This window comes from Microtus ochrogaster, unplaced genomic scaffold (assembly GCF_000317375.1).
Source record: "Microtus ochrogaster isolate Prairie Vole_2 unplaced genomic scaffold, MicOch1.0 UNK15, whole genome shotgun sequence".
Taxonomy (NCBI): Eukaryota; Metazoa; Chordata; class Mammalia; order Rodentia; family Cricetidae; genus Microtus; species Microtus ochrogaster.
The window spans coordinates 4,432,614-4,453,806 of record NW_004949113.1 but is presented as its reverse complement, the minus strand read 5'-3'; the positions used below and the strand labels follow the sequence as shown (position 1 = coordinate 4,453,806).

At 54.5% G+C, this 21,193-nt stretch overlaps 1 protein-coding gene across 5 annotated transcripts in view; it reads right to left on the bottom strand.

The window, feature by feature from the left end:
• Positions 1–21,193, bottom strand: part of Adcy7 (adenylate cyclase 7) — a 58,792-nt gene that overhangs the window by 11,737 nt on the left and 25,862 nt on the right. For 4 of the 5 annotated variants that reach the window (XM_026789208.1, XM_026789207.1, XM_005367040.2 and 1 more), the window contains exons 2-15: positions 13,503–13,923; positions 11,726–11,929; positions 10,584–10,751; positions 9,740–9,889; positions 9,303–9,451; positions 8,209–8,320; positions 6,673–6,800; positions 5,190–5,348; positions 4,973–5,105; positions 2,904–3,095; positions 2,593–2,627; positions 2,049–2,129; positions 1,809–1,881; positions 722–819 (exon numbers count right to left, since the gene is read on the bottom strand). In XM_026789208.1, coding sequence (XP_026645009.1) covers positions 722–819; positions 1,809–1,881; positions 2,049–2,129; positions 2,593–2,627; positions 2,904–3,095; positions 4,973–5,105; positions 5,190–5,348; positions 6,673–6,800; positions 8,209–8,320; positions 9,303–9,451; positions 9,740–9,889; positions 10,584–10,751; positions 11,726–11,929; positions 13,503–13,673 — 1,853 coding nt within the window. In that variant the 5' untranslated portion in view covers positions 13,674–13,923. Of the gene's footprint in view, positions 1–721; positions 820–1,808; positions 1,882–2,048; positions 2,130–2,592; positions 2,628–2,903; positions 3,096–4,972; positions 5,106–5,189; positions 5,349–6,672; positions 6,801–8,208; positions 8,321–9,302; positions 9,452–9,739; positions 9,890–10,583; positions 10,752–11,725; positions 11,930–13,502; positions 13,924–20,554; positions 20,663–21,193 lie in introns of those variants that run through there. The other variant, XM_026789209.1, reaches the window with a different exon arrangement.

The window sequence follows — 21,193 nt, the reverse complement described above, 5'->3', positions numbered from 1 at the left end:
GAGAGAGGGAGAGAGGGAGAGAGGGAGAGAGGGAGAGAGAGAGAGAGAGAGAGAGAGAGAGAGAGAGAGAATATGTAGGCGCCTACACGTCATAACATGCATGTGGAGGTTAGAGAATAACTCTGGAGTCAGTTCTTTTAACCACGTGGACGGCAGGGATCGAACTCGAGCTGTCAGGCTTGCCGGCAGGTGCCTTTACCCACTGAGTCATCTCACTAGCCCTGTGTAGTCTGGCAAGCACATCCAAAACCACAAAGGCCAGTCATGCTTTCTTTTAACTGCCTTCTGGAAGCTATCTGTGGCTAAGCTTTGGTCCTCCTGGTCCCTCGTCCCTGTCCATACCAGCAGGACCCCAGAACATGAAGTAGGAATTTCAGAGTTCTTGGGTCCAGGCTGGGTGCCACGATCTCTGTAAATCTCACCTATCCACGTGAAAAGGAGAAATGACAGTGTCCACTGTCTCCAGAGGCTAGACCACACACACAACAGGACTTAGCAGCAGGTGGAGTCTGGGTCAGTTTTGCTCCCAGTCACAAGGAAGGGCCAGTAACTCCAGCTCTGGGGCTATAACCCGTACTCCAGTCGGGGGGGGGGGGGGGGATGCAGAGCTGAAGTCACTGGTCCCTTCCAGTTAGCCAAAGCCATAAAGCACCCTGTCAGTTTCTGCTGGGTCCTGCCAAGGTCACCAGAGGGCTTGCTCTCCTCTCCACCACAGACTGACCTGGGCATCACGAGAAGATGGATAAACAGGATGCAGACGAAGACAAGGGTGGCACAGGCGAAGTCGTAGCGAGCACGGGGGATGGGCACCAGGCGGTACTGGGTGGAGGAGAGGTGACATGACCATGAAAGGTGGCAACCAGCAAAGTCTCTATGATGGCCATTCCAAGTTCATATCCTAAAATAAAATGTGTGGCGCCACTGCGGGAGCTCGAGGTTGTGCTACTCCACACAGTCATTGGCCTGCCAACACTATAGAGTTCCTCTCTGCATGGGCAATACTTAACACCCAGCAAGGCTTTCGTTTTCGTTTCTCGGGCCCCACGCGGGCAACAAACTCCTGCTCCTGGGGCCGTTTGTCAGTAGGCCTGACCTCACCCCTCACAAAGGAGTATTATCTGGGTCCTAGCCCCTGGACACACAGGTAGGGATCCCTGTGTCTACTCTGTGACCACACCATCATGCTCCCATGGTAGAGGAGCAACCAAGACTCGGGCCATGTGACCCACAGCCAAGGGAAGCCCCCTCCGCTTTCTTCCCAGTAACTTTACTCAGATCCCCAGAGAGAAGATCCCTCCCCTCATATTGGACATCAGGCCATGAAGGTCAGGACAGCCACATCCTAAAACTAAGGACAACCTGCTTCAACACCTGTGAGCTGCAGGCTCCTGTCTAAACTGGATCTGGCACCTGCCTGGAGAAAAGGTAAAGTCGATCCTGATATGGACCCAAGACCTGTAGGGAGCCACGAGTTGCTCTAGACCTATGGAGCCATAGGGTATAAAGTGTGTCACAGCAGTCAGGCAGGAGGTCCCACAGGTATGCAACCAGGAGACTGGATTTGGGATAGCATCCTCCTGAAAATCTTAAGCACTCACTTGCCCCAAACCTCAGGGACAAATCTCTAGGGTGGTGTCAGGTAAAGAGGGGAGGCCAACGGGAATGGGCACAAATGAGACTGCGCAGAATCCCGTCTATCCAGCAGTCAGTTCAGAGCGCCCCATGGATCTCCCCACCCTGTGCCGTTTGCTGGACCCGGCAGTTCATGCCCCACCCACCAGGTTCTGTGGTACCTGCCCGAATCTCACCTCCCGCTCAAAGCCCTTCTCCAGGAAGATGGGACCAAAGGTGTGGAAGTCATCAGACTTGGAGCAGCAGGGCCTGGGGGAAACAGCAGCACAATGTCCGCAGGGCAGGAGAGGGCTACACTCTTAGCAACAACCCTGGGGCAAGGGAAGGAGCTACAGGCCACAGCCAGGGCTCAATGTCTAGCAGAGGGACCAGCCCTGCCTTGGGAGGGAGAGGAGGGTAGAGATCACAGGCCTCACCTGGTGGAGCTGAGCCCTTCGATGGCTGAGAGCATCTCGTCATCACAGTCGTCATCCAAGCGCCCCTTGGGGGAGGCACTCCTACAATTAGAGCCACAGCTACATCACTCCAGGGGCCCACCTGGCCAGAGGCTAGGCTATGGATGCTGGACTTGCCAGTAGGATTACTGGTATCTGGTGGGGTCCCTGAGTTCATAAAAGGGGTTAGGGGAAGAGCCAGCAGCCCAGTAAAAAGCAGAGGACACATCCCTAACCCCTAAACCAAGGCCACCTCAGCTAGGGCGAAGATAAGCACAGAAGCCAGAGAACACACAGCAACCCGCTGCCTCTGCCCTAGGGTAGCACACAGCAGTCATTCAAAGAGCCTGGGACCTGGGGGTCCTGTACCCAGAGAAGACAAACCTGAGCCCTGGCAAACCCGTGGAGGCTTGGGCTGGGCCTGGAGGGGCTGTCTCAGATAGAGACTGGTCAGGGCACCTGCCTGCAAGGAGGAGCCTGGCATAGCACCAGCCGTAAGCAGTGTGCAGGAGGGCAGTGCACCTACCTGGCAAGGGCACGGTGTCGGCGCAGTGAAGAGGCCTGAAAGGGGCGAGGAGGAGAAGGTAAGCACTCCCTGAACACTGACTCTCATCCCCCATGGGTCTGGCTTTCTTTCCTCAGACTGGAAAAGAACCAGGAGATTTTAGGATATTCCAGGCCCCATTGGAGCCTTCTTCAAATACTTCCTCCTGTCCAGAAGGGAGGCTTGACAGAGACTACCCACAATGCAGCTAGGGAAGGGCGGGACAGAGCCTTTTGCTCCCTGTCCCTTTTCCGAGGGCTCTTGACTCAGCAACCAGATGGGAGGGGACCTACCTTTGACCTCCGTCCATTGGAAATGGGGGTCTCCCTGGTGCTCACACTCTCCCGGTGGTTGAGGTGTGCAAAGGGCCGCGCTGCACCCCAGGACTCGAGATAACGGGTTACACGCACTGAAGCCCGCATCTTCAGGGTCGCATCCCCCTTGGGCTTGGGGAGGTGATGGCTGGGTGGGGGTGGCTGCTGGCTCTGTAAACACATAGACATGACCTGTCCTGCCTGTTCCCCTCTCTGGCATCCCTGGCATGCATGTGAGCACGCCTGGAGCATTGGCTGGTCTGCTAAAGGGGAAAGTATTAAGTTTCTGAGCCTCTTCTTGAAGCGTGGGGTACCCTGGGGACCAGCTGAAGCCCCAAGTCAGGAAGAGGCTGATGGCCACACAGCTCAAGTTCAGCCATCCTTGAGGAAGCATAAGCGGGAGCCCTGCCCCACCCACCCACATGTGGTTTACACATGCTCCTTCCAGTGAGGGCAATGGGAGGAAGATGTGTGTTGGCCTGAACTTAGAGACACAGCTACTAAAAGCGCCAGCCCACTCCACACCCAGCTCAGCACCAGGCCCATCTGCCACACACTTGCTGGGCCCAGCACCATCCTGGGGCCTCAGTGGTTTACCCAGGCCCAGGGAAGGTCCAGCTCTGCCTCCTGTCCCAGTGCCACTGAACCCTAAGGCCCCCTTAACACATGCCTGGGCCTTTGCCAGTCAGGGCAGCCAGGTATGGCTGGAAGCAAGAGAGGTAAAGAAAGTCCCAAGATCATTAGACAAGCATAGGCTACCTTGTGTCTGCTGAGGCTCTTCCCTTCCTCGCCCCCCCCACATCTCAGACACTCCCTCCAGAACCCTTCTCTTCAGACTTGCCAACACCAACAGGCAGCAGCCTTCCTACAGCCCCAGACCTGGCCAAAGCACAGTGACAAATTTACTGGAAACTTCCAGAGTCTCTGAGCATAGAAACCTCTTTAAACCCTCTGAGGCTCTTCTCCTGCTGGCTGCCCTGGTCACATGCTGGCTGAAGACAAGAAAGAAGAGGAACTCCTACAGGTCCCTCTCAACTGCCAGCTACGTGAATAAATGGATGAACATGCTGGAGAGAGGGACCAGGCAGAGCGACAGTCCCACACTGCCAGTGACCCGCGCGCGCACACACACACACACACACACACACATGCACGCACGCGCGCTGCTGCTTCTCTGAAGCCTGGCCAGAGTCTGACCAGCATCCTGCAATTGTGCCAGCTCGGGCTGGCAGCCCTCAGAGTGGGTTTTGGAACCACGCCTGCAGATGTCTTTTAGGTTGGGGCTTCATCCATTTCAAAGCCACTAAGCACATGCTCAGAGCAGAGCTGGGCCATCTGTGGGCTAGAGGGGCAATGGTCTTGGACAGCATAAATGACAAACAAGGAAAAGGATAAATAAGACTACATGGGGACAATAAGGCCAGGAGCAGGCATTTTCCTGTATGTGGGGGCTGCCCTGTGGGCAGCCAAAGACAGGCAATGGGAGTTAGGTGGGTTTGCAGGCTGCAGCCAGGCATAGCCAAGGACCAGAACCAAGAGAGCAGGAAGAAGCTCCTGCCACCATTCTGGAGCAAACTCCACGGATGATTCAGGAGGTTAAGTCCAAAGACAACAAAAGGCAACAGACTGCCAGCTTGGAGCAGTCAGCAGAGAAACCCAGCAGCCTCTCCGGTTGGGCCACCAGAGCAAGCCGGGCTCCAGGAGAGGAGCCATCTTGAGCCACCTGAGAGTCCCAGTCCCACAAGCTCCAGGAACAGGCTGCCGGCCATTTCCTGCTCCCGAGTCTTCGCAGGGGTAAAGAGACCTTCCTGCAATTAGCTTCGTGGGCCTGCACTAACACGGCGCTCTATGCCCACAGTCCTTGCTCCCCTCCTTACAGAAACACAAACAGGTTGTTCCTTGGTGTCCTAGAATGTGCCCAGTTCAAGAAGTGTCCTCCTACTTCCTAGTCTCTGCCACCTCACCACAGCCTTGAGGGTCAGTTGCGAGCAGTTGGGACCTTGTTCCCAGGCTGCCCAATCCCCCCATCCACCCCCAAGCCCTTGTACCCGAGGATCTATCACCAGGTAGGTCCGGATGTTCATCTCTTTCAGATAGGGGTCGCGCTGCTGCCCGTTCCCATCCTCCACCTCGTACGCCTTGTCCAGGTGGTTCAGTGTCGCCTCTGTGATGTGCACCCGGCTGGGGAGACAGAAGTCAGATAAGGCAGCATGGCCCAGGCACCCATCCCTGGATCAGCCTGGCCTCTGCCCTGCTGAAACTCACCCAGGGACTCCAGCCGCCTCCATCCTGTTGGCCAGGGACACGTCATGGGACCACACATCATACTGCCACTTGCGAAGCCCGATGACCCCACACAGCACATTGCCGGAGTGGATACCCACCCGCATGCTGATGTCCACTCCTGTGGCCTCACGCACCTGCCTGGAGCAGAGCGGTCTGTCACCTACAGCACTTCAGGAACACGCTGGAGGTCTCAGGTATGGCAGCGCACCAAGGAGGGAGGCAAAGGTTCCTCTTCAGAGAGGTCAAGAACTCCATCCTTGGGAGTGTGTAAGTTCATACCCAGCTCAAGGGTGCGTAAGAAGAGAAAGGGACTTAGGATGCCATTTATCCTGATGCACCACCTTCTGTCCCAGGTATCCCCTGCCGGGCAGCCCTGTTGATTCTGGTAAGGCTGCCAGGGTGTAGAGGATGCTAAGCCCTACCCAACACTCAGACAAGAACTACGGGGGCTTCTCTACTCCACCTGCAGGAAATGAAAGCCCTATTCAGCACAAGGAGGCCCCAAGGTGGAGCCTTCCAGGACGTGGCACCAAGGTGGAGCCTTCCAGGACGTGGCACCACCCCTATTTCCCAGGCATGAGCAGAGCTCTAAACCCCCCAGGCAAGCTGGTGGTTAGGGGCCCAGGGTACCAGCACCTGTGTCCACCACTGCAGCTGCAGATGAGCTGAAGATACCAAGGCTAAGCCAGCAGGAGCAAAAGCTGCCTCTCCACAATGCAGAATGGAGACATGCTGGGTCCCACGGCAGGCAGCCTGGGTGTCTGCACTGTGGACTATGCCTACTACTTGGGGGAGAGTTCTGGAGGTACGGCAAAGAGGTATCAGATGGAGTACCTCCTCTGCTGCCTAGATAGGCCACCTCCATCACCACCTCGTGAATCTTCTTGCGCACCCCTGAGCACCTCACCAACAGGCCAATGCCAGCAGAAGGGCCCAGAAGATCCAGGCCTACCTGGATGAAGATGCCCTCTGGCACCAGAGGCTTCCCAGAGAAACCGAAAGCTGATGGCGTCTGAGAGCTGAACCTTGCCTCTGAAAGGCCTTCTGCTTTCTGTCCTGGGCTCCTCCTACAATCTCAGTCCTTGGAAGTGTGGAACCCAGCTGTCCAAGCTCAGCTTTTCATTCATTTTGGTTTGGTTTGTTTTTTGAAACAGGGTCTCTCTATGTAGTCCTGGAACTTGCTATGTAGACCAGGCTGGCCTCAAACTCAGAGATCCACCTGCCTCAGCCTCCTCAGTGCTAGGATTATAGGTGTGCACCACCATGCCTGGCCTAACCCAGCTTTTCAGATGCTTCTGGAACTTGAAGCCCCAGGTGGGCCCAGAGGAAGGGAGGCCAAGAGAAGGAGTCTGCATCCTAAACACGGCATGCTGAGAATCCAGGCAAGCCTCACACCCCACCCGCCTCGGTTTGGAGTTTGGCTGGGGGACAAGCTCCTGGGCCCTGGCCCACCTGCACCTACTTAATGGCCTCACATATGTCCAGACCCATCTTCACGCAGTTGCGGGCGTGGGTGGGCAGCGACACAGGCAGGCCCGATACGCAGTAGTAGCAGTCACCCAGGATCTTGATCCGCATGCACTCGTTGGCCTGTGGGGTAAGCAAGCAAGGGGCATGCTCAGGGCAGGCCTGGGCCAGCTGGGCTCCTCCCTGCAGTGAATGGCCTTCAAGGCTGCTGCAGAGCCTGGCAAGAGGACCTGGAGAGACCCAGCCAGGAACCCAGAAAAAAGCAAGGCTTAGTAAGGACCATGCAGGAGAGACTGTCTTTCTTATTTGCCTATGTAATGTTTGAGCACCTACTGTATACTTGGCCAGGTAAGAGGACACAACAGTAGGCTACAGATACAAACCCTGCAGCTGCGGAATGACCATGCAAGCAGAAGGCTGGGACTAAATCAATGGGACTGGGAGGTCTACCCAGGAGAAGGAGGAAGGGCCCAGGAGACCAGAGCCGACACAGCCCTAGAAGAAGAGCATTGGAGGACTGGAGAGATGGCACAGTGGTTAAGAGCACTGACTGCTCTGAGGACCTGGGTTCAATTCCCAGCACCCACACGGCAGCTCACAACTGTCTGTAGTTCCAATTCCAGGGGATCCAGCCCCCTAACACCTACTACATATAAGCAAAACACCAAGGCACATAAAATAAAAATTATTTTTTTAAAAAGAAAGAAAACCCATTCCTGTTTGGTATGCCAGGCTTCTCAGCGCCAGAAGGACAAACCCTGCTCTGCCTAGGCCACTACGTCCTTGTCTATTTCCCTGATACTCTGCTTGACACACACTGAGCTCTTCACGTCCTGGAGACAGTTTTGTGTCTGCTCCAGGCCTTGTCCCCTGCCCCGAGTCTGAGTCAGTGTCTTTCTCTGCCCCCTCCCCACCACTGGCCTCAAACTCCCAGAGATCAGCCAGTTCTGCCTCCCAAGTGTTGGGATTGAAGGCATGTGCCATCATACTAGGCCATGGGTTCCTTTAGAAGGCTTCTCAAAGTTTCATTTTGTTTTGTTTTTCAAGGTAGGGTTTCTCTGTGTAACAGCCCTAGCTGTCCTGGCACTCACTCTGTAGACCAGGCTGGCCTCAAACTCACAGAGATCCACCTGCTTCTGTTGGGATTAAAGGTGTGCGCCACCACTGCCCTGCTTCTTATATGCACACTTCACCTGGGACTTTGTCAAGCCAAGACTCTGAGTGAGGCTGGGCATTCCGGCTGCTCCCAGACCCCCAAAGGTAAGGCAAGGCTGCCAGACTAAAAGCCACTTGCAGATTCCAAGTCTAAGTCGCCATCTGCTCTGGACCCATAAACACTCCAGGCACGCACTCAGCCTTGTTCTACATCTGCTGAGGCGGATGTACCCTGGCACCCAGCTCACAGGGATACACAGAAATCACCTCCTACCCAAACAGTAGCCCTCAGCCCTGCCTCCCATCCACTCCCAGCTCATGGAGCACGTGATGTCCTGTGACCGCAGCGGCGGGCTGACGGCATGCCCAGGCTCACCTTGGCAATCTGGTCGAATTTCCCGAACAGCTCATTGAGCACCACCACCAGCTCCTTGGGGGAGCAGTCACTGGCCAGCCGCGTGAAGCCCACGATGTCTGCATACAGGATGCTAGTCCAGGTGGACAGAGCTTGGATCAGATCCCTGGGAGGCGGCCCTGCCTCTGCCCCATCAGTCCCAAAGGCCAGAAGAGATGCTCCTGGCCAGCTTGACCCATCCTAGCTCCGGAGGCCTCTCACTACAACAGGACAGAGCACCCTCCCCTCTTCTCTGCCACTGAACCCAGAGAGCCAAGAGACCTCAACTCCGGGAATACAACTCCCCCTCTCTCCTATTCTCCCCAGGCCCTAAAAGAATCAAGCTGAGGTCCGGGGCGGTAGGTGGCAAAGCCCTCAGGCCTTGTTGTGTTCCTTGTCCTGTGAGACCCCAGGCAATAGATATAGCCCTGACTTGTACTAAAAGATGTCTGCTGGGACATAACACTGGCCCTCGGGCAGAGACCCAGGTAGAGTTCAAAGTGGCCACAGTACACCCCACAAGAGATCCTGCACCTATCAGTAAGGCCAGGTAAGGACAGGGACACCCGGTCACCAAGCTCAGGGGTATCACCTCCTTTAGGGAGAATCATCAGAAATAAATGCCCCTCTCTCCCCACCCAATTGTCCGGCTAATTCACGTCACGTAACCCGCTCTGATTTGGGGGGAACACTGGGTCTTCTTCCTCTAATACCACCCTAGCCCTTTAAGAGCCTTGATCTGATTCTCCCCATGAAGAATCAAGGAGAGGGGCTGGGGATTTAGCTCAGTGGTAGAGTGCTTGTCTAGCAAGCGCAGGGCCCTGGGTTCAGTTCTCAACTCTAGGAAAAAAAAAAAGGAAGAAAAGAAAGAACAGAAAGAGCGGAAGGAAGGAAGGAAGGAAGGAAGGAAGGAAGGAAGGAAGGAAGGAAGGAGAAACAAAGAGAAACTGAGGCCCAAGGAAGTAGCTGGCCGCCAATCTGCATGGATTGAGGCTCCCAACAGAGCGCTATTTGCCCAGGGAAAGGGGAGTGGTGGCCGGATTCTCAAAGGATACCATTTCCCGAGCCCCGCCCACCTGACATTCTGGTGCCGCTTGACGTAGAGGCTGTGAAAGTTGTTGTCGGGCATGTGGCGGCGGTCACCGCCCTCTTTGAGGCGCTCAATGATGGCCAGCTTCATGCCCATGGATATATGGGCTGGCAACACCGAGAGCAGCAGGTTCTCCTGGGCACAGAAGGGCAGACCAGTGGGAGGACAGTGGAGGCAGGCAGAGCATCCCCAGGCCCCGGCCAGCCACCTGCACCTCACTTCTTCCCACGGACTCTACCTGTGACACTGTTTCCTGATGGGTTATATGTACACGGGGTCACCCTGACAGAGCACCTACAGTCCCTGTCACCAAAGCTCCGAGGACTGAGACCCTCAAGGCACCAGCCACATGGGCCACATGCGCAGGACAAGGTGGGGTCCACAGCAGTTGGGGAGAAGGGAAGAGAGGACGTAGGTCCCTACCTGCTGGCACTTCTCCACACGCAGCTTCCGGCGGATCTGGATACACTTGACGGTGTAGATGAAGAGGTCCCGGGAAGCATCCTGTAGCTGGTGCTTGTGAAAGGCCCCCGTGAAGTTCCCGCCCAGGAGGATAATGGCGTTGGCCAGAAGCTGAGGGCAGCCGAGGGCAAGTAAGGCTCAGCATGGTCTAGCCAGCGCACTTGCTCAGCATGACTCCCCCCCCCCCAGCAGACATGGTGGCATTTGTCCCCCATTGCCTGACCCAAACACTCTTCCCGTCGTTGTTTTTCCCTGGCTTCGGCAGAAAACTGAGGTCCAGGTGGCAGTTGATTCCCCAGTGAGTTGCTATGACCACAGGACCAAAACTTGGGCCTTCTTTGCCCCACCAGACAACATGCTCTATCCGTTATCCCTGGATGGTACCGGTCCAGGGATGCCAAGTACTTCCAAGGAGATGCTGGCTACCTCACTGAGCTCTGAACCCAACCACAGAAAGAAGGTACAGAACCCAGCTGGCTGCCCAGAGCTCTGACCTCTCCCCCAGAAGTGGCATTTAGGCCAGTCAGAAGACACGTCCCTGCACCTCAATGATGTGAACTGGGGGCACACTTACTCAACAGAGTGAAAATACCAAGACCGGGGTGTTAAGAACCTAGGTCAGGGTCCTGGGGAGAGTCACTCAGGGCAGGACCCTGAGCACAGCTAGGACCTGAGTCTAGAATATCCTAGACCAGCAGTTAAGGCAGACAAGATGGGGCCCTGCCTGCTACCACAGGTCTGCAAACATAGCCCCCAAGCTCACCCTCCACCAGGCTGGAGCCGGCCCCCACCCGGCCTCCCTCACCTGCAGTCCCAGCTGTGCGCCAGACATGGCGGTCTTGGAGGTTCCGGTCACAGCTCCAAACACCAGGAGGTGGGAGATGGTGGAGACCATCCCCACTGTGATGGCTGCCCGAGTGCTGAGGGGCAGCAAGGCGTACACCACAAAGACGATGAACAGGAAGAACGGCACCTGGAGGACAGTGCACCCCGAGAGTCAACATGGCCCAGGACCACATAGGAGGAAAGGTCCTCAGCCTCTCGGCACCTGGGACATCCCAACCCTGGGATCTCTCATCTCTCCCCTACATGGTGAGGCACAGGAACAGACACAGCAGAACAGGGAGACCTAAAGAGCCCTGTTCATCACCTGAATACTGAGTTTCTGTGTCATTGAGCTCAGCTGTTGGCCTGATAACCACTGGAAGGCTGGGATGGGGCAGGCTCACTTGTTGCCTCCCACTCCAGCCCTGCCTGCCTATGGTTTCATGAGCCTGAGCCCATCCAATCATAGCCTGAGCCTACCCACAGTCTGAGTCCGCCCAATCACAGCCTGAGCTCACCCAATCACAGTCTGAGCACGCCCAATCACAGATTGAGTCAGCTCAATCACGGCCTGAGCCCACCCAATCACAGCCTGAGCCCACCCAATCACCAGTCTGAGCCCATCCAATCACAGAAAATGGCACAGGCTGTGCTCACAGGATGCCACTTGAAGGCAACTGTGACTAACCAGGCCAGGCTGGTGCAGCTCAACCAAGGTCTCCAGCTGTCACGTGGCACGTCTGTCCTACTGAGTGAACAGCCATCTCAGCCTCTAGCTGGGGACAGGCTGCTCAGGAACAAATTAACCCAGAGGAGAGCGGGTGCAAAGGGGCCAAGCTACTGGAGCAAGGGCTCGTCCTACTCGGTTCTTCCTGACACTCGAGCCCATAGGTGCTTTTTTTGCCTTCTTGAGTTGCAATTTGGTCATCTTTAATCAAACAGGTTCTATCCAAAGTGCCAGATCTCCAAAGGGGCACTCTGGGAAGAGAGTCAGCTTGGGGCCATCTTAAACCCAGTGCCCTAGCTTGCAGGGAGACCACAGCATACTCCCATAAACCCCAAGGCCACAAGCGGACAGAAGCTGCTGCACCCAAGCCCAGTGACGTTGACTCCCACCGTTACCTGCTCCCACGCACAGGCTTCGTTCTTCCAGGAGTCCCACATCAGCACGGAGCCGAGCAGCATGAGGCAGAGCCAGGTGAACAGAGCCAAGGCCTGCAGCCACCGCCGCACCAGGCACTCAACATACACCAGCACGTAGAGAGCCACAAACAGCGTCAGCAGGAAGAACGCAGTGCCCAGGAGAGCCTTGTGCCTCGGGGGATCCTGGGTAGAGCAAACAGAGAGTACCCTGACTTTCTCCAGTGGAGCGCCCACTCCTCCAGAAATCTACCCACAGCCCCTTCCACACAGCAGTGCTGGACTCCCCTGACACTGATCTCCCCATAACCTGAGGCCTGTGTGTAATGCCATTTCTGTTAGCGCCGCCTTTCCCAGCCATTGCAGCAGCTTGAGCACCCCCACTCTGCCCTAAGAGACCACTGCTCCCCTGTGGGGGACAGGTGCAACCACAGAGCCAGAACACGGTTTTCCTCAGGTAAAGCCTCGCTTAAGCCCGGGAGGAGAGACTGACTAAAGAACTGGTTTTTGGGGGGACACAAAGAGCAGGCATGCCGCACACCGCGGCCCCGGTCTGCGCCCTATGCGCTAGACCCCAGTTCTCGAGCTCCAGGGAAAGGGGCTGGAGGTTGAAGAAACATACACAGAGACAGACCAACACGCAGACCTTTCAACACCGGTACCAAAAAGCCCCTCTTTAATAGCACCATGGAGGCTTAAATACACTGCAGTCAATGGCCAACAGGTGAAAATCCCATCCTTTGATCCTCTAAGCTAGGCACAGCTTCTAGTAACTTCAATTAGAAGGTTCTAGCAGGGAAGAGCAGCTGAAGGCCAGGACTCATTAGTCCCAACACAGGCACCCCACAGAGGTGGCACTGGAGGAGAGGTGCAGGTGGGGATGAGGATCCAGGCTACAGATGGACCCAGAAGATCCTGGGTCCCCCCACAGACCCTAAGCGTCACTAGGGCAGATGCACCGTCTGCCTCTGGGCAGTGACAGGAAAGGGGCGTATGTGCTGTAGCTGTAAGGTCCAGCTGTCCCCTTTCCGCTCCACCAGGGCACTGGCTGCCAACACAGAACTGCCTGCAGCCTCTGATATCACTTCAGGAACTTCTGGCTGCATTTACAACCATCAGCAAGAAAATGAAGAAAAACCAAAGCCAGGTTCTCTCTTGGTCATATGCCAAGTGACCAACAACGGCACATGGCTAGTGGCTGCAGTAGAGCAAGGGCACAGGTCAGGAGAGATACCATCTGCTCTGACAGTGGCAAGGAGCCTATGCCAGCGTTTAAGAGGCTATGAATTCAAGGCCAGCCTGGGCTACATAATGAGGCCCTGTCTTTAAGAAAGAAAAAGAAAAATAAAGAAAAATAAGATGGCAAGGAGGAGGAAGAAGAGGAAAAGGAGGAGAAGGGGAAGTAAGGGAAGGAGAAGGAAGATGAGGTAAAGGAAAAAAATTCCAGGATCGTAACCAGATTCAGAAAGGAATACAGGGATTGACTGGTGATGTCTGCTGTGGTCAGATAAGGGAAGCCTTGACTCAGATCTTTTAACAGATTGAATTTCATGGTGAAAAAAAAAAAACTGAGGGTGATTTCATACAATTAATATAATAACTAAAATCAATCAGACTTCAAGATCAAATTCAAATTGACTGGTTTTTCATCCACCTAGCAGTTTACAAAAGAAGAAAATGAAGCTTCAGACAGGGACCATAGTGCCAAAGTTTTCCCATAGGAGCAGGAGGGCCAGAGTGCCCTAGCCCGGGCCCTTACCTCATGACTGAAGGTGATGCTGATGAGCGCTACGCAGACGGCCACAGCCACCAAAAGGAGCAAGAGCAGCAGTGGCCCATGCTGGCTGGTGAGGCGGTACTTCTCATAGAGCTTTGCCTGGTTGGGGCCCTCGTCACCTTCATTTAAGAAGTAACGCCCCTTGGCTGGCATCTTCTTCCCCAGTGGCCTAGTCCAGCGGCCTGCTTAGGAGACCCACGGCCTGAGGTACATCTGTCTACTGACACTCTTGAATGTGGCCCAGGCCTTTGACTTCTCTGAGGCTAGCAGTCAGGACTGGGCAGAGGCACCCAGAGCCTGTAGCTCCATGGGCACATAGCACCGGCTCCAGCCACTGAGTCTTGGTCACTGGTGTCTTCAGGATGTTTGGAATGGGCTGACAGGACCTTCCGGATCCTCAGATCTGTGGAGACAAAGCAGAACAAAAACACTTGATGTCCACGGAACAAATTAGGGAAGAGGGGACATGAGGGGAGGTGGAGCCATTTTCGGACAGTACCTGGGCATGTGTGAATTCAGTCATTAGAAATGGCATTGTGGAAGCCAGGTGTAGCGGTACTAAGGAGGCTGAGGCAGGAGGGTTGTAAGTTTGAGGGCACCCCGTGCTGGATAACAAGACCCTGTCTAAGGACAGTCCCAGCCCTGTCACGCTAGTCACTTACTAAGGGCACAGGTGCACGTAACTTGCAGGCACTGCAGTGTAGAGAACCACAGTACCTTCATCGCCCTGGAGACCAGCACAGCACATGGGCACGCCAAGCCCGACTAAGCCACTTCCTGTTTGGTGACAGACTCCCCAGTATCATCTGTATGATGGAGGCTGGGCCACATGCGTTTCTTTTTCTAGGTGGCTCCCTAGCGATCTCCACACAGCTTGTAGCTCAGCCTTCCGTGGTTTCCCGGGCTTCAGTAGAGCCACCTGCCATATCAGGTGAGATGGTGTGCTCTGTCCCCAGAATTAGTTAGTAAGAAGAGTCTGAGATACTAGGCCAAATGGCTGTGGGACCTGGTTTATATCCCATCGGGTCCCACAGCCATTTAGTCCCAAATAAATACACATTAATTATAAACTACATTATAATTATAAGGTCTACATTAATTATAAACTGATTGGCCCAGTAGCTCAGGCTTCTTACTATTATAACTATTATAAGTTTGCTACTGTTGTGAATTGTAATGTAATGTATCTGATATGCAGGGTATTTGATATGTAACCCCTCTGAAAGGGTCATTCGACCCCAAGGGGGCAGGACCCACAGGTTGAGAACCACTGCTCTAGAGAACCCCAACTTATACACAGGCTGACCTTCCAAGAGGAGAAATAAAAACAGAGGAACCACACAGGCTCCACCTGAAGGCAGCTGCCCTATTGCAATAGAAGCCTCTTATAGAAGAACCACCTTGTACCAGGAACTGGTGACCCTTTAGTATGCCTCACTTTGGAGCGACAGGGTAGAGGGTAGGCAGGCTACTAGACATACAAAAACTCAAAGGGGTCACAAACAGCCAGCTGCCAGTAGATGCTCCAAAGAAAAGTGTCCAGGAGGAAACAAAACCCTCGGTGGCTGAAATACAGGGTCCCAGGGAGCCTACTCCTGCCCACTGCTGGGAAGTCCCTGAAGGCTCCTCCAGCTCCGCCTCCCTCTGCCTTTAGCACAGGCCCAGACACAGCAGGGGGAAGCCTAGGATTTTGGGACTATACCCAGCAGGTGTCCGTAAGCACCCATGGGGGGGGTGGCGCTAGGAGAATACTGCCTCCTGCGGGCTGGCAGTTCGCCTCCTCTCTATCTAGGCAGGCCATTCTGGAATGCACAGGAAGAGACGACTAAGCGCCAGCTGTATGTGCCCAGCCCTATGCTGTAGGCTGCAGGACAGGACGAGGCCCATCCTGAGTGGTGCCCAGCTCTGCAGTCACCGTGCACACATCCAGCCCCTTGCTAAAAGCCGCAGAGCTGAGCCCAGAGAGGCACAGTAGCTAGCCTAAGATCACACAGCTGGAGGTACTTGCCAGAAGGGCTTGGACTCAAACCACAGCTCCTGGGCCCAGGCTTCTCCACTGCCACTCTCGGGGACAAAACCAAATGCCACAGGCACACAAACTGCAGTCCTGTCTGGCCCTCTGGCTCAGTGCCAAACACCAGTGGGCAGGGACTGCTGGACTGAGAAACCCCAGACACCACTGGTTGAGATCGCTCCAGAGCCACTTCTCTAGGCAAAGCCAGGCTGTGGGCAACCAGGACACATGTGTGTGGTATGAGGGCACGCACGTGCACGCTCCAACACATGCGCATGTCTCCTCTGCTCCCAGACATGACCCGCCTCCCCAAGCACAGAGCCAGGCTGAGACATTGTTGCAAGAGCCCCCCCTCTTCCCCCCTGAACCCATGGGATACCAGGCCTGGTAAACATTTTTATTTGTGGATCTAATTAGACCACTTCCCAGGCAACGCTGGGGCTGGGATGGAAGTGGATGATAGGATGCACTGGGCACAGGGATTCAGCCCACCCAGGGCTCTGGAATAGCTAGCTGAGCAGAGGAATCTGAGACTCCCTTAGCTGGAAGCAAGGCTCCCGCAGCTGGGCTGAGGAGATGCCTCAGTGGGCAAGAGCGTGCACCGTGCAAGCGTGCACCTGCAAGCGAAGCGAGCCCGAGGACCTGAGTTTAAATGTAAAAAGCTGGGTGTGGTCTTTCACACTCCTGAAAACCCAACCCTGGGGCCCCGTGCAGAGACAGGTGGATCTCTGCTTTGTGATCAGCAACCCTGTCAAAAGAAAAAAGAAAAAAGTGCTCCAGGCCGAGTGAGGGGCCTTGCCCTTCAGTCTGCACACCTGCCTGTAGGCCCACTGTTCCCATTTCCTGGGTAAGGAACATGAGCTACAGAGAGGCTCCACCATCGCCATGGTCACACAGCTAATGAGACAGAAAGCTGTGATTTGAACACAAGCCACGCACAGCCCACTCCTCACCCTGCTTCTCACCCTCGTTAAAAACTCCTAATACCTCAAAATGCTGACCCTTTCCTATCCCTATCCAATAAAGCAGGACAACATGGCATAACAAAAAAAAAAAAAGTAGCGGCTAAATGGAGGTCATCAGACACTTCCCTCTTCCCTACAGAGACAGGGACAAGGCCAAGCAGCAGGGTCCGGGAAGGGTGCCGTTGGGAAGCCCACTGAGCCACACACATATTCCTTTCCTGTATCTCCTGTATCTCAGGCACAGCTGAGATCTCCTCACCAATCCTGACCCGTGGTGTCTGTGTTCCTGAGTAAGAAGACGGTGACAGAAGACAGGGGGCTGGCACATCACAGATTGGCACAGGGCTGGGCCTTCAGGCTGTCTGGGAGCCCCCCCAGGGGAGCCAGCCGCCCCATGTTGTAAACCACCCATCCTTGTACCCACTTCCTTCCCTAGACAGAACCAGCAGGAACCCCAGTCCAGCTTCCTCAGCAAGCATGGAGCTGCAGAAGGCTTGGGGCCCTGGTGTCCTCAGAAAAGGGAAGTGGGGGCCTTAAGGCATGAGGGCCCCTCTGTAGGCCTGTGAGGAAGAGAGGCCCCACCCCAGCCTGGCAATCTACTAGTCCTGTCACGCCCACAACAGACCCAAGCCTCAGCAGTGGCCACTGGAGAGCGGCACCATTGCCTTCAGGCTCCTCGTTTGCTGAGAAGGTCTCAGACTAACCCATCTCTTTCAGAAGGCCCTAAACTTCATGCACACACTACTAGAAGTGTTGGGGCACCCAGGACCTAGTGATCCCACCCTATGGCCTCTCTTCTTGTGCCTCCCTCCCTCCCCAGCTTGGTCTTGGCCCTACAGCCATGGCTTCCATACTTCCTTACAATTCAGTATGTGCTGGTCAGACCCCAGTACCAGCCTCCTCACGGGGCCCAGACAAGATGCTTCTCTGTCTGTCCTACAGCTGGTCCCAGCTAGTCTTTGTGAAGTAAGCCTACAACAACACAGAGTGGGGACCAGAGCTTCTGAATGATCGGGAAAACAGAGAACACAAGGGGCTTCCCTTAGGAGAGCAGAGGAGCCTGCAGCCTATATGGCTCCCAGGTGTTGGGGTTCAGTCAGCTCTGTGCTGATTTAGGGAGGGACAGCGTCGCTCATACTCTGCAAGGGCCTTAGCTTCCTCTGGGTGGATAAGGGGTCTACAAAATGACAAGCCTGCTGGGCCAAGGTCGCAAAACCAAAGGACGGAGCTAAGGGCCAACCTAGACCAAGGAAGGCCTTCAGGACCAAAACCAAACAGTGAGGCCCAGCCTGGAGGGGTAAGTGTGGCAGGGCCAGGCCAATCAACCCCTTTCTCCTAACAGTTTGCTGAGCCTCAGGCAGAGCAATCATCAGAGACTATCAGTGCCATTAGCTTCAGCCTTCTGTTATCTCCTTGATGGCTTCACCTGGGCCAGGGGCCACAGCCATGGTTCAGACTGTCACGCCTGTCACCATCTTGCTGCGTGTGACCCTGGGCAAGGCCCTGGGCCTGAGTTGGGCCTCAGTTTTCCCTCTTTCAAAAAAAGCAGTATGCCAGACCTCTGAGGTCTCAGCTCTGACCTGGGCTCTTCGGGGCCTTGGGTGAAAACTGCCTCCCTCAGGGAAGAATCTGAAGGCTGAGACCAAACCAAGAGCAGGCTGGCACCACACCTGGGCTGAGGGAGAGAGGGGTCCTGGGCACGGCGATCCTTCCTTCTCCCACCGCCAAGCAGGAGGCTGCCTCCTCAGCCTCTCTCACACCTTTGTAGCTTTTCTCTGTGTGAGTGGGGTAGGGTTCGGGGTGCCTGTGGAGGCCAGAAGAGAGCAGCTGTCTGCAGCTGGATTGGTTGTGAACGACCAGTTTCAGGGGCTGGAAACTGAACCTCAGTACTTGGAAGAGCAGCAAGGGGCCCTTATCCACTGAGCCATCTCTCCAGCTCCTGTTTGTGACAAAGCCTTACTATGTTGCTCAAACCGATTCAGACTCCAGATCCTCCTGCCTCAGGCTCCGAAGTACTCAGGGCTGAGATCATAGGAGTGGACCTGAACCGCTTCTCTGTTAAAACGCAAAACAACAGACGTGTCCGGCAATCTGGTGAGGGTTCCATATCGTGTCTGGGGGCTCTGCCTACCGTGGGAGACAGGCATGTGCTAACTAACATGTGGCCACGCATGCAAGGCACACTGGCTTTGCCCCCACCTCTTCCTTCCTTTCTTTTTTTTTAAATTTATTTATTTATGCCTGTGAGTGCTCTAATTGCATGTATGCCTGCATGATAGAAGAGGGTATCAGATCCCATGACAGATGGCTGTGAGCCACCATGTGGGTGCTGGGAATTGAACTCAGGTCCTCTGGAAGAGTAGCCAGTGCTCTTAACCACCAAGTCATTCTAGAGCCCACCCCCTTTTATTTAACACTTACTGCACTTTTTCTCACACTCTGAGGGTGGTCACACATGTTTGTAGGTCAGAGGACAGCTTGTGGGAGCATTTCTTTCACCGCATGGGTCCTGGGATTAAGACTACATCATCAGTCTTAGTGACAAGTGCCTTTAAACCAGTCTTGGTGACAAGTGCCTTTACCAGCTGAGCCATCTCACTGGCCCTGTCCCCACCTTGTCCTCCGAATTTCACTAACTATGATTCATGCTTTGAAAAGCTGCCCTCTAGCTCCTTCCACCCTTTCGAATGGAAACACTTTCACGCCCACACGGAGCAGAGTTCTGATCCCCTTTCCCTTGATAAGGAAGAACAGAAAGAGGAAGTCTAACCAGCCTCAGGACCTCAGTGATGCCAGGCCCAGCCCACACAGTAGTTCAGGAGCTGCCTGCTGGCTTCACCGCACAGGGCCTCACCCAGACCATCGCTGTGATGGATGGAAGCTAGGGGCAAACTGTTTCCCTACTAATCTAGAGGAGAGCAAAACTGAGCATGTGAGTCTTTAATGAGGCCTGGCCAGAGCCTCAACCAACAAAGGACGGGGTTTAACAAGGGCAGGAAACTGTACAAGCACTCCCATGTCAACACTCACGGAGCTAAAGCTTTTCTGTTTTGTTTTTTTTTTTTTGTTTTGCTTTCAAGACAGGGTTTCTCTGTGTAGCCCTGGTTGTCCTAGAACTCGCTCTATAGACCAGGCTGGCCTTGAACTCAGAGATCCACCTGTTTCTGCTCCCTCCCAAGTGCTGGGATTAAAGGAGGGGTGCACCACCACTGCCAGGCCAGCTAGGGCCTTCCTAACACAATTCAAACTCAAGAGCCATAAAGAGCTGAAAAATTCAAGCATTTAAATAAACAAAATTTACTACTTGATTAAAAAGAAAACCTACCAAAAGAATAATCAACAGAAGAACTATATACACAAGGGAAATACATTACAACTCGCATCACTGGGAGCTAATCTCCCTCATATGTGAAGAACACTTGCAAAGTAAAAAGACTATGAACGAGAGACGATCACAAACAGAAAGGCCAGAGGAAAAGTCAACTCAAATAGCTTTTAAATGTTTGGAAAAAAAGATGACATCACCTATACTGAGTATAGAAAATGCAAATTAAAACTACCATGAAAAACTATTTTACCTGTCTGACTGCAAAGAAGAGGACACATCATAAAGTCTGTGAAATGGGCACTCACGACCACTCCTGGCAGGCACGTGTGTCGGCTACGAACACACACAGACACCTACTGCAATAATGGACTTTGTACATACTCCTGCACGTGTGCAGGGACACACAGAAGATTCCATGTCCCACTGCTGGTGACAGCAAATGACTGAAAGTGTGTTTCACCCTGGGCTGGTACAACACATCCTTGTGGCAGAACACGCCCACGTGAAAACACACAGCTCCCTGTGAAAACTCCACAGAGTCAATGTCACGCCTGGTAGATAACACACTAAAGTGGAACATGCTCCCCCTGCCCAAAAACTCCACTCTGGTCCTAAGGGCTCAGTTCTCATTCTCACCGTCTAGTTCTGTGCCATTATAAAATGTTAATAGGTAGGTGGCCCCTGGCTCATCAGACACAGCTGCACAACTGTGCTATGCCTCAGTTACCTCTTTTGGAAATGGAGAAAAGCAATCTGACCACAAGGCTTAGAGAGGGCTCCGAAGGGTCAGGCAGGCATGGTGCCGAGTCAGCATCTGGAGTGAGGACATCCACGGCTCTGTTACCACAGCTGCAAAAAGCATCAGGAGCGTGTAAAGGAGGGAGTTAGGAAGAACTCCTCCCTCCTCAGTCCTGTCTGAAGCCCACAGTACTGGCCCTGGGGAGGACTCAAGCTGCCTTTGGGGGTCCCAGACAGCAGCAGAGCTGGACCCTGAGGAAGTAACCATACCGTGACTGTGGAAGGGGCTGGGGATGCTGATCTGAGCAGAGGGAGCCAGCAGGGGACACCCAGAAAGTGCTGGACCCTGCCCTAAGCCTCCCAGGCTTGCCGACGGGCTGGAAGTGCTCTGCAGCCTCTGGACATGGCCATGAAAGAAGCGGTCTGCTTTCCTCAGAGTCTCTAGCGCTCCAGGAGCCATGGCTAGCTTTGGCACACACCTCTGGGATCCCAGCCTACAATCCAAAGCTCGGTGTCTGGGATGGCCGAAATTCAAACTCAGGCCCGCCTCATTCCAAGGTCCAAGCTCACTCATTCTCTCTCTCTCTCTCTCTCTCTCTCTCTCTCTCTCTCTCTCTCTCTCCTCTCT